The sequence below is a fragment of the Pongo abelii genome, chromosome 6 (genome assembly GCF_028885655.2).
Source record: "Pongo abelii isolate AG06213 chromosome 6, NHGRI_mPonAbe1-v2.0_pri, whole genome shotgun sequence".
NCBI classification, from domain to species: Eukaryota; Metazoa; Chordata; class Mammalia; order Primates; family Hominidae; genus Pongo; species Pongo abelii.
Genome location: NC_071991.2, coordinates 40,579,898 through 40,592,644, shown reverse-complemented (window position 1 = coordinate 40,592,644; position 12,747 = coordinate 40,579,898). Strand labels below are relative to the sequence as shown.

General features: G+C 41.8%; 3 protein-coding genes across 5 annotated transcripts in view; 2 read left to right on the top strand and 1 right to left on the bottom strand.

The window, feature by feature from the left end:
• The window catches only part of OGDH (oxoglutarate dehydrogenase), a 481,925-nt gene that overhangs the window by 239,884 nt on the left and 229,294 nt on the right, over window positions 1-12,747 (top strand). The window lies entirely within an intron of this gene.
• NUDCD3 (NudC domain containing 3) overlaps window positions 1-12,747 on the bottom strand; it is a 106,602-nt gene that overhangs the window by 79,328 nt on the left and 14,527 nt on the right. The gene's annotated exons all lie outside the window — the stretch shown is intronic.
• LOC129060320 (large ribosomal subunit protein eL32-like) lies at window positions 927-5,240 on the top strand. Its single transcript, XM_054559261.2, has one exon. The coding sequence runs from the start codon at window positions 4,343-4,345 to the stop codon at window positions 4,748-4,750; it is 408 nt and encodes a 135-aa protein (XP_054415236.1). The 5' UTR covers window positions 927-4,342; the 3' UTR covers window positions 4,751-5,240.

Genomic DNA, 12,747 nt, shown 5'->3' with positions numbered 1-12,747 from the left:
CAGAACACAGAGTTAGTAAAGACACAGGACTTAAAAACAGGCACAATCAACAGCCTCCAAGTGGTGTGAGAGGATATTACACTCATAAGAATCAACCAGCGATCTTAAACATTAAAAACTGGAATCACTAAATTAAAATAAATAAATAAAAGGTGAGCCCAAGAACAATTGTTATCTCTGGGAGAATACTGGGCTTGAGGGATGATCAAAGGGGTCTTGAGTTTTATCTATTTACAAAAGGAATGTATTTTTACTAAATAAAAAAAAATCAACGGATATTTTCAAAGAAATATATTTTCTGGATGAAATGGGAATTTAGTACTTCTACAACTTCACAAGCAGTATGAGGGACCAAAAGAATCATTTCCTGGCCGGGCACAGTGGCTCACGCCTGTGATCCCAGCACTTTGGGAGGCTGCGGCAGGTGGATCATCTGAGGTTAGGAGTTCGAGACCAGCCTGACCAATATGGTGAAACCCCGTCTCTACTAAAAATACAAAAATTAGCCAGGCATGGTGGTGCACGCCTGTAGTCCCAGCTACTTGGGAGGCTGAGACAGGAGAATTGCTTGAACCCGAGAGGAAGAGGTTGCAGTGAGCCAAGATCATGCCACTGCACTCCAGCCTGGGTTAAAGGGCAAGATCCCATCTCAAAAAAAAAAAAAAAGAAAAGAAAACGAAGCAAGAATCGTTTCCCAAATTAACTTCCTCCAAATAACAGTCCCTCAAAGTGACAGCAGGCCAACTAGAAAGAAAAAGAGCTCCACAGTCCCATTAATTTGAGTTAAGTTACGTTTTTTTCATTTCAGGGCCTCTGGGTTAGAACACAATATAGCCCAGACAAATCATACACCCATGTCTCAGAAAACATCAGGCAGAGAAATGTACCTTGACTAGATTAACAATTTTTTTTTTTTTTTTGGTGGAGTCTTGCTGTGTCACCCAGTGCAATGGCACAATCTCAGCTCATTGCAACCTCCACCTCTCGGACTCAAGCAATCCTCCCACCTCAGCCTCCCGAGTAGCTGGGATTACAGGCATGTACCACCACACCCAGCTAATTTTTGTATTTTTAGTAGAGACAGGGTTTCACCACATCAGCCAGGCTGGTCTCGAGCTTTTGGCCTCAAGTAATCTGCCTGCCTTGGCCTCCCAAAGGGCTAGGATTACAGATGTAAGCCACCATGCCCGGCCCACCAAATCTTTACATAAGCTTTAATTTTTTCTTATTCTATGGACCAATACCCTTTTAGAAGGAGCGTTATCCCCATTCCGGCTTTTAGATTAAGACACCGAACAACACTGGCATTTAGTACAGAATCTCAACCCTCTTTTCCTTATTCTAAATTCCCTCCTCTTACAGTGCCAAAAACAATAACCCACATCCATCCCGGGGGCCAAGCCCAGGGCAGGGCTCAGGAAGTGGCAGGGGAGCAGAAGGGCCCAAACAAAGGTGGAAGCAGAAGCTGACACCTGTGCTCTGCTCCACCTCAGCAGCACCAGTTCAAACACATACGCTTTGCTCTCCGCCCTATGCCCTAGACCCCACACGAGCATGGGACATCCCCAGGACATTTCCAGAGAGCATTTTAAATTTCCTTAATCTTAGTGTTTTTTACATGTATTTTCTAATTTTCCTCTATATTACTATAAAGAAACTTATAGTGATTTTAAAAATCTCAGTCATCTCACATCATTCTCCCGTAATTCCACCAGAAATGAGGCTGAGAGAATACACAGACAGCCACAGCACAGTTCACACAGTAAAACATCAACACCTTAAGGCCTGTCCACATGAAGTGGGAAACTTCTGAACAGCCGTTAGAGAACACAGCAGACACCCACTGAGACTGATGTGGATGAGCAGTGTATACAGCCACTATCATCTGTGGAAAGGTTAAAATTGAAAAAGTAGAGAATGTGGGACATTAATCGTGGAGGCCATGGGCACAGGGAGAACTCTCTGCACTTCCTGCTCAATTTTGCTGTGAACCTAAAGTCAGTCTAAAAATAAACTGTATTAACCAAAAAAGAAAAAAGTAAGAAGACAGGCATAGATAAGTATGCTTGTATTTTCATAGAATATCTCCTAACCGGTACACCAGATGCTGGTAACAGCAGCCACTTAGGGTAGAGTAGATAAACACAGTCACCTCTCTGTGTAGAGCAGAACAGAGCCACAGACAGGGCCGTGAGTGAGAAGACCACCAAAGTTCCACAATACACCCTCCCGTACTTCTCAAATTGCTTTTGATATATGCATACAGCATTTTTCAAAACACCAGTTAAAAAAAAAAAGAAAAACTTTTAAGGAAAAATAGGAAGTTCCAGGGTAAAAGGGGTACAAGAGAGTCAAATCTAAAAACTAGAGCAGCAAAATCACAGATGCTTGGCCCCAAAGATACAAAGCTGACCTCGTGAATGCATACTTTTGGGAAAGAAATGACCAGTGAACCCAGGACCATGGAAGCCTGGGTGGCACAGCCACCCCACATGAGACATCTTAGTGGTATAAGCCAGATGCTTGCTGCCAGGAGCCAGCACTGCACCAATGTAAAGCTCATAATGCCACCTAGAAGCAGGGACAGCCACCCCAGGGCCAACTTGAGAAGGAAAAAAGCTAAAAAACAAGGGAAAAGTTGAAGAATCCTCATCCCATCCCGAGTCACCCTAAATTGGAAAATACTCAGCAGACACAAAAAGCCCCTCAAGAGGACACTGCCAACCCACTCGGGCAAGGGATCATACCCATATGCCCTGAACACTTCTGGGGCCACCATGCCTGGTTTCCTTTCTTATTCAGAGCCCAGGGAGGTATGTACATGGGGTTTATTGCTTGTTTTCCTTGGAGGGAGAAACGGTTTTCTGTTTTTCTTACTTAAGACCCAGTACAGTCAGCAGGGCCCTAAAGGCCTCAGGAAGGAGGTTGCTAGTCACCACACCAATCTGTGAAGTGCTCATCCTGCCAGCCACTCTGGTACCAGGCTCAGCCATGTGGTTCTGGGCTCAGCCATGCTGCCTTCAAAAATCAGGGGAAACAAAAGGTCTGGAAGTTTGTTCTCCTAGGAGAACTTGAGCATCCAAAGTGACATTTCTCCTGCTTTATTCAGCTTTTCACTAGGGACATTTGGATAATGCTAAGTGTTTTCTAGGTCACAGCTAGTCCTACCTACCCACTTATTGGGAAGCTCTAGCAGCAGCAGAATAGAAAGCTCTGGGTGAGCCTGCAAAGCAGGAGGCATGCTAGTGGGCAGGAGGGAGAAAGTGTGCAAACACCCCTACTTCCCATGAACCGCTAGGTCACAAAGCCCCACCAGGTGAGGGAACGTGTAACCCACTCAGACTGCTGTTTCAGACTCTGCTATGCGGGTCATGGGAAGAGAGCACTGGCCCTCCTTGGGAGAAGATTCTGGTCCAAATCTATGGTGTGGCTCAGCTATCAGCAGTGAAGACTGAGGGGCACTGGCTGGTTTCTTTCCCCACATTCACCCTAACCAGCCCCCTGTGGTGAAGAATGTTGGGTGTCACTTCCTCCAGCCTCTGCAGGGCAGAGTGTGCTGCTATTACAGGGCCTCCTGAACCAGCATCTCACCCCTACTGAAGAATGGGTCAATAAAGATAGAAAAGTTATGACAGAAAAGGAGGGAAGGAAGGACAGTCCCTTCCAGTGGTCCTCACAATAATACCACCCACAGAGATCGGTGTGAAATTTTGCTTTCAGAAGCAGAATGTGCCCAGACAGAATCAGAACTGCTCATTTAACATGGGAACGGCGAAGCGCCCACTCCAAAACTTCTGCTAGTGGGTGGCCAGAAAGGAGCCATCCTCTCTCCCTTCCTGACTCAAATTGTACAACTGCTCAAGGGAAGAAAGAGAGGCCAGAGGTTCCTCTGCATCAGCCAGAGGCCGATCACCCTGATCCAGGCTGCCAAGTTAGAACTCAAGCTCCCAGATCAAGGAACAAGTCAGAGGTGGAGCTCTTTGATCAAGGGGCAGGTCAGAGATCAAGGTCCCCACTGAGGCCCGGCAGGGACGGGGCAAAAGACTGGGGCAGGCTGACAATCTTAAACCCCATTTGCCCCAAGGCCCTAAAAAAAAAAAAAAGTATTCCATAAATACTTGCTGAATCCAAGAACCAAACCTAGTACTTAGCTTATACTGAAAGCTTTAATTATACTATCTCATTTAATCCTTACAACAGCCCTTTAATTGTTATCACCCTACTGTATATAAGAAAAAAACTAAGACCTCAAAAAAAAAGAAAAGAAAAGAAAGAAAAAAAAGAAAAGGCTCTCTTCCTCGGCACTGCCTATGGAGGTGGCAGCCATCTCCTCCTTGGCATCATGGCCACCCTCAGACCCCTTGTGAAGCCCAAGATCGTCAAAAAGAGAACCAAGAAGTTCATCCGGCACCAGTCAGACCGATATGTCAAAATTAAGCGTTACTGGCAGAAACCCAGAGGCACTGACAACGGGGTTTGTAGAAGATTCAAGGGCCAGATCTTGATGCCCAACATTGGTTATGGGAGCAACAAAAAAACAAAGCACATGCTGCCCAGTGGCTTCTGGAAGTTCCTGGTCCACAACGTCAAGGAGCTGGAAGTGCTGCTGATGTGCAACAAATCTTACTGTGCCGAGATCGCTCACAATGTTTCCTCCAAGAACGGCAAAGCCATCGTGGAAAGAGCTGCCCAACTGGCCATCAGAGTCACCAACCCCAATGCCAGGCTGCGCAGTGAAGAAAATGAGTAGACAGCTCGTGTGCATGTTTTCTGTTTAAATAAATGTAAAAACTGCAAAAAAAAAAAAAAAAAGAAAAGAAAACTAAGGCCCAGGGAGACGAAATAATTTGTTCATTGCCAGACAGCTTATCAGTGTCAGAGCTTGCAAATGAACGCACGATCTCTAGACTCCAAGATTCATACTCTTATTCCATAACATAATTTTTTTAAAAGGGGGAAAAAGACTAGAGTCAGAAAGTAAAAAGATAAATGTAACAGTTTCAGAGATTAAAGGAGCAAACCACAAGGCAAGAGACAGGTATCCTCCTTGCTCATCCACTGGGAGAGTCTAGAAGCCTGATACCACAGCACCAACTAACACAGCAGGCCCAGCTCTTGGCTTGCAATCTCAATCTCTTATCAAAACCCAAGGACTTCTTGGAGAAGGGGTCCATTCCACAGCCAGGGCAGGAAAAGAACTCAAACCTGGAACTTCCTGTAGTGTACAAGAAAATAAAGAAGTGCTCGAAAAATGATGCAAACATGTTAACAGGAAAAGTCAACTGGAAGAGGCCACTTGAGCAATTAAACAACAGTAATGGACCATAACCTATGGAATAACTATCCATGAATACACACTGACATACATCAAGAACTAATAAATAAGTAGAGGAGAAAGAAAAGCTCTTCCTTACAGCATGTGAAACTTACAGTCCTTACAGTCCATTTGTTTTGGACTGAGCTCCTGCACAAGGCCCCAGCACACCAGACCAAACCAGAATGGAGACAGTCAAAATGAACTTTAAAAAGGGCCAGTTTTCAAACAAACAAACAAACCAAAAAAAAAAACAGGAGACTTCAGTCAATTTGAGTCAGCAGGTAAGGAAGACTCCTCTGTTTCAACCCTATGAGGAAGTGACTTTGAAACGACCCATCTGCTTTTTGTTCTCTGTGTCTGCTTTTCTCAGCCCTTTTCTGCCTATAAAACCTACCTCCTTTGGTCAGCTCATGGGAATACTCATTCTATTTTATAGAATGAGATGTTGCCCAATTCTAGAAACACAAAAGCCAACTAGATCTTTAAACTAAATTTGTTATAATTTTGTCTTCTGACAAGTATAATTCTAAATAATAAATGGAGAAAGAATGATAAAAATAGAAAATCATTTAGCAAACAGTACAGTAATAATTGTTTCAGGCAAGAATAATCAGTGGTTGCTAAGATTAATGGTAAAAGTATGCTGAGAAACAAGATATTTATCTAGTCTCAAAGTTATCTCCCCACAAGATACTTATTAATTACAAAAAGGAACACAGTAACTCCACAGTGGAAGAAATGTGCAGCCATCCATTCAGCCAAATGATCACAGTTATGATCACAATTAACATCAGAAGGAATGGGACAAATCCTGGCATGACACACCAAGGGCCCACTGTGGTATTCTTCTGTGGTATTCTTGCCAAAAATATGTAACACGAATACAGTCATAAGGAAGCATCAGACAAAACTATAATGAGGGACATTCCACCAAAAAAAAAAAAAATGGCAATGAAGGGAAAAAAAAAGGACCAGTTCTCTTTAACTGTCAAGGTCATGAAAAGAGTAAGAAACTGTCACTGTCCCAGATAAAGGAGACTGAAGAGAGACACAACCACGAATACAATGACAATAACAAATTGAAGCCTGAGCCAAGGATAAAGGACATGATTCAACAGGCAGAATTTAAACAAGGTCTACAGATGAGCTAATGGTAATCCCTCATTATAAAGACTAACATTCGGTGAAGCTGGCTGAAGAGCATATTTGAGAATTCTTTGCATTACTTCTGCAATTTTTTTTGGTAGATATGAATTATCTAAAATTCAAAGATTTTTTTAAAAGACCAAAAAATAAACAGACATTAACAGTTATATGAGAGAGAGAATATGCTAGTATTTGGTTAGCTAAGAACACTGACTCTATACCACAGCAGCCAGCAGCCCGACCACAGATCTGACCCTCACTCTTCAGAATCCCACAGCTGCTATTTTAAAGACCAGATAACAGGCTCCAAATCTGATTTCTCAGCTCACAGAACTCACAGACAAGTCATTTGAGATGACTTATTCCAGAGGGTCTCAAAGCAAATTCTACAGGACAGAGCTGCCTACAAGCCCAGGCTCGGCTTAAGGTCCCCCCAATGTTAGCCTCTCGCTCAGATGCTGCTTCCACAGCAAATTCTTTGGCTTAATTAAAGGAGATACAAAAACTCAGGTCACTCCAACTCCCTCACAGCGTGGCTCAGAGAGCACAAGGCCTGCGTGGACCGGGCTCTGCATAGTCCTGGGCATCTGTAACTCAGGGGCTGCAAGGGAAGCAGCCCATGAGGGAAGGGAAAGAAAGACAAGAGCACAAACAACAAAACCAGAAGGGGCAGCTAACAGCCTGATGGCTCAGCACAATGGCTGGAAGACAGAGAAGTGGCCTCAGGACTCTACTAGCAAGTTTAACTTTTAACTATTTTTATTTATCTTTACTTTGACCAAACCAAAACAAGAGTTCAAACTACTACCAAGTTTAAAGTACAACTCTGAGTTGCCCTAAGAAGACAGAGAACATACACAAATGTGAAAATATGAGAAAAACTAAACATTACTGAAGAGTGGCATTCATGAGATATGTTAAAATTCAAAGGTTGATCATCTTCAATGTGACTTTTAACTTCAATCATTATTTGTTTAGCTGTTTACTGAGTACCAACTATGTGCCAGGCAGTAGAATCCACAATGAACAAAGTTCCTGCCTTGCATGGTGACGACAAATGATACCCAACGAGTAGATATGCAGTTGTCCCTTGGTATTCACAGAGCGCTGGTTCCAAGAGCCCTAAGGATACCAAAATCCAACGATGCTCAAGTCCCGGATATCCTGATATCAAATGGTATAGTATTTGCATATGCACGTCCTCATGTATACTTTAAATCATCTTTAGCTTTATAATAGTTAACACAATGAAAATGCTATGTAAATAGTTGTTAAATATTTTTTATTTGTATTATCTTTATTGTTGTATCGTTATTTTTTTATGGTTTTGGCTTTTTTAGTATTTTCAATCCAAGGTTGGTTGGATCTGCAGATGTGGAACCGAAGGATACAGAGGGCCAACTGCACATGGTAACAACCAGCTCAGGGCCAGGTGATCTAGGTCAGTCCCACTCCCCTCCTCCCGACTTCTCTGCTGACAGAATGAGCAGGGCAAGCATGAGTGGCCACAAGAAAAGACACATAAAGGGCAGTTTGCACAGGAAAGGCACATAGAGATTTTTTATAAACACATAGGAGTGTGTAAACACATAGAAGTGTTTACAGCCACCACTCATAGGCTAGAGAACACAGAATCACCTACCCAGGGACACACTGAGGCCACTACAGAGTAGAAGTGACACACAGACCTTAGATATACCTCTTAGAAGCAAGGGGTGACAAAGACTCACAAAATGACACAGGATTTTAGGTGCTCATCCGGACTCCATGAACAAACCAGAGATGAAGCAACAGGTCTAATCAAGGGGTTACTGCACCGGTCACAAGGGCTCCTGGAATGCTCTCAGGTTTGTCTTCTCCATCCACCCTCACCGCCTCGGTGATCTTACCCAGTCTATGGTTAAATGCACCTAAATGCTAATGTTTTCCAAATGCCCATCCCAGTCCCTACTCTTCTCAGAACTCCAGACTCGTGTGTCTATTGCCTACTCAGTAATGCCACCTTGACCACTGGTCAGCTTCTCAGATTGATGGAAGCCATGACCAACCCCAATCAACCCTGAGAAACTTCCCCTCCAGTGCTTTAGTGGCTGCCAGTTCCATCCTTCCAGTTGCTCAGCAACAAATTTTGAGGAGGAGGAAAAAAATACAATTACATTTAGAATTCTAAATGTGACAAATACATATACGACGTATTACTAAATATAGTCGTTACTAAAATACTACTATAAATAAGAAATAGTCTGCACTCCTAGAAAATCCAAGAAAATCAACTGAGAAACTATTAGAAACCAGTAAGAGAATTCAATATTGGTGTATAGGACTTACTGAATAAAAAGATTAAAATTCTACAGAAGAACATAAAGCAAGACTTGAGTAAATAAGACATAACCTTTTCTTAGACCAAAAGACTCAATAATGTAAAGATGTCAATTCTCCCTAATCCAAAACATAAATTTAATGTATTCTCAATGAATATTTCAACAGAATTTTCATATGCAAAAATTAATTTAAGGAAATATTTGAGAAAAGTCTGGGGGTAAAAAGATTAAACACTAGTTCTACCAAGTGCTAAAACGTATTATAAAGCTATGAAACAAAATAGCATGGTGTTAACAAACAAAATGAACAAATGGTTTAGTATTTGTAAATACACAGAATGGAAAAAAATACAGAAACATACACAAAGTTAAATCCAAGATATTTCAAAAGTGAATGACATTTCAAAGAAAACCAAAGAAGAAAAGGTAACAGTAGCCTAGAAAGGAGTTAGGGACTCTGGCTAACACCTAGGATGGGGTCGGGTACTCTGAGACAACCTAGCAACCTAGCAGTGAGAGAACAAACTGACACAAACTCCCTGAGGCCAATTTAGCAACATCCATCAAAATTACAAATGCTATACCCTTTGACCCAGTAATTCCTGTTCTGGGAATTCATTTAGCTGATATTCATACACATGTTCCAAGAGACACTTAAACGCATATTCATTGCAACATCATTTGTGATGCTGGCACACGGGAAACAACTTAAGTACATACCCCTTGGGGACTCATTAAATAATAAGATCTACAGAGCAGAATACTACATGGCAGTTAATAAACATCTTGGCCACACATCAGAGTCACCTGCAAAGCTTCTGAAAATCCAGACATGACACAGAAGAGGCCATACTCAGACCAATTAAATCAGATCTCTAGAGCAAGGACCCAGGCATTTTATTTTATTTTATGTCTTATGGACCAAACAATATGAACATCAGCATTTTAACATAGCAGAGAATCTCAGGGCAAACCACCCAAAGGCAAACTAGGTTCCACTGCTCAACAACATGAGCCTGGGTCAGTTTCCTAAACTACAAAATGGGAAGGCAACAGACCAGCCTCAAAGAGTTGTGAGGACAGTGAAAAACCTATGTGTACACTAAGGAGAAGCTACCTGGCAACAGGAAGTATTCAGTCAGTGTCAGCTGCTTATCTAGTGCAAGGGTTCACAGCACATTCCAGGGATATGACAAAGGCAACACTCACAGATGTGCTTTTGTCTGTGCATGTGTACTATATATAGTAGGGAAAATATATACATACATATAAAATATTAAAATTTTGAAAAAGATGATACTGAACAACAGTCACCTTTAGGAAGAACCTGCTTCTATTACATACTCTCCTAACTTTCAAAAATGTTACCCTAAATCCAACTCCAACTTATAGGAAATAGGACAGAGGACATCCTAAACCACATGTGGGTAACAATCAGCAAAATCCAGCTAGTGGGAAATACAAACAAACAACTTGATTTACTTTACCAAATAAATTTTGAGGGAAAAAAGAAAAGAGAGAGAGAAAAATGGAGGGTTGACTATGAGGCATTGGTGTTTGGAGCCTTATTAGTAGCCTGATTCAAACAAAACTTTCTTTTAATTAGGACACTATAAGAAAACTGGAAGTTTAAACAGTGGCAGAAAATATTTACAGATGAAATGATACAAGGCAGAATTTGTTTCAAAATAACCCAGGAGGGAGAAAAGCAGGCTGCTGTTGGAACTGGGCAATGAGCACATGAGGAGTTATGTTCTTCTGTCTACTGTCTTTTGTATTTCAAATTCTACCTAATAAACATTTTGTGAAGTACATATATTACCTTTCCAACATCAAAAAAAAACCAAGCTAGCATAAAAGGAAGAACTATTATTAGAGAAAAATATTCAAATAGAAGTTGGTTATTTTAAAAGAAATTGGCTAGTTTTTAAAAAGTATCTCTCAGATAGTATGGTAATTAGTTGCTTTTTTGTAACACAGCAATGCAAATAAATCCTCAGTTAGTCCACGAGGTAGTTCTGCTTCAATTCCCAATAACTCTCTGGCCCTACCCTCTAAATGTATGATTTTAAGCAAAGCACTTGACCATTGTACATCTCAATTTCTTCACCTGTAAAAAGGAAGCAGATCATTGGTTCTCAATTTTTGGAAATACACATTTTTCCAGGGGAAAAACTCCACAGATGATTCTAACACTCCTCTTCCTCCTCCCTGACCGCATGCTCCCCCAACCCATCCAACTCTGAAAACGTTAAGATACCAGGTTATTTTCTGATATAACTTCAATATCCAGCAAACTCAACACTGCTTTCTAAAAATGAAGCATATAACCTTCACTGCAAAATAAAAATAAACTGCAAAATAAAAAATAAAAATGCAATGTTTCTTGTGAGAATTTTTTAAAAGTCCTCCTAACAACTTAAATCAGGTTTTCCTGACTTGTGATTTAAGTCAAATCGCTTGGCGGCTTCTTATGCCTGAGCTTTCTTAAAGAAGGTGCAGTTTCAAGGTGAATCACTGGAAAGGTGAAATAGCAGCTATGACACAAGATGAGACTGAGCCAGGTGGCCTAAGGCTCAATCCCCAGGTGGGGTCCACAGATAGCTGAATCTGAGGGGAAACAGACAGACATCCCTCAACCCCTGGCGTTCTATTCATTATTCTCTCTCAGTGCATACTATGCAGCATATGCCCTCATCCAAGGACAAGAGCCACGTCAGGTAGACAACACTTAACAGTGTACACCACGAATTCATTTCTTTTTTTTTTTTTGAGACGACGTCTCACTCTGTCACTCCGGCTGGAGTGCAGTGGCATGATCTCAGCTCACTGCAACCTCCGCCTCCTGGGTTCAAGCAATTCTTCTGCCTCAGCCTCCTGAGTAGCTGGGACTACAGGCATGCACCACCACACCCAGCTAATTTTTGTATTTTTAGTAGAGACAGGCTGTCACAATACTGGCCAGGCTGGTCTACATCGCAAATTCAAAATCAGCAAAAGGAATGCAGGAAATGCTAAGGATACTCTGTTCAGCATAAAAGAAGATAAAGTGTAATAAAATTGTATAAATATACATACATGTATTTATGTATATGTTTACATGCATAAGAAAAAAACAGGCTGGACACAGACACTCATGCCTGTAATTCCAGCACTTTGGGAGGCTGAGGCAGGAGGATCTCTTAAGCCCAGGAGTTTGAGACCAGCCTGGGCAACACAGGGAGTCTTGTCTCTACAAAAAATTTTTTAAAAATTAGCCAGGCATGGTGGTACACATCCGTGATCCCAGCCACTCAGGAGGCTGAGGTAGGAAGACAGCTTGAGCCCAGGAAGTCGAGGTTGCACTGAGCTACAGTTGCACCGTGCTCCACTATATTCCAGCCTGGGCAACAGAGTAAGACTCTGTCTCAAAAAAGAAAAGGGAAGAGGAAAAGAAAGAAGGAAAGAAAAGCAAAGCTATAGAAAATATCCCAAAAAGTTAATAGGAAGTGAAGGGATTTTCTTTAAATACTTATCTGTATTTTCCAAATATTGTACATTGAGTATAATCAGAAAGAAAAATGAAAAGCTTTTTCTTTTTTAAGAGAAATAATAGTAACGATAATAGCTAGTATCTACTTGAGTGTACACTCTGTCAGGAATCATGCTAAGCAGGTCTCATTCAATCCTCACCACAGTCTATGGGGTTGGGTATATGGAGAGAAGGGGATTCTGATTAAGCCCCCGTGACTCTACCAAGAGGTCTCCTGCAATGGGCACCTGAAAAAGCCTTGACTAGTAAAGGAAGAAGCTGTTTAAAGACGAAACAAGGAACCCAAATTTCTCAAGCAGTGTGAGCCTACACACGGAAAGAAGTCTCAGGCCTGGAGCGCAGGCACCTTTCTATTCTCCTGACAGCCCACCCAAGGGACATCAAGAGCCACAGATGTCATGATAGGTGTGTGAACGCTATAGAAGGAATGT

What these genes read in the sequence shown, in the direction of transcription:
- LOC129060320 (XM_054559261.2), top strand. Translation starts at nt 4,343, where the DNA reads ATGGCCACCCTCAGACCCCTTGTGAAGCCCAAGATCGTCAAAAAGAGA.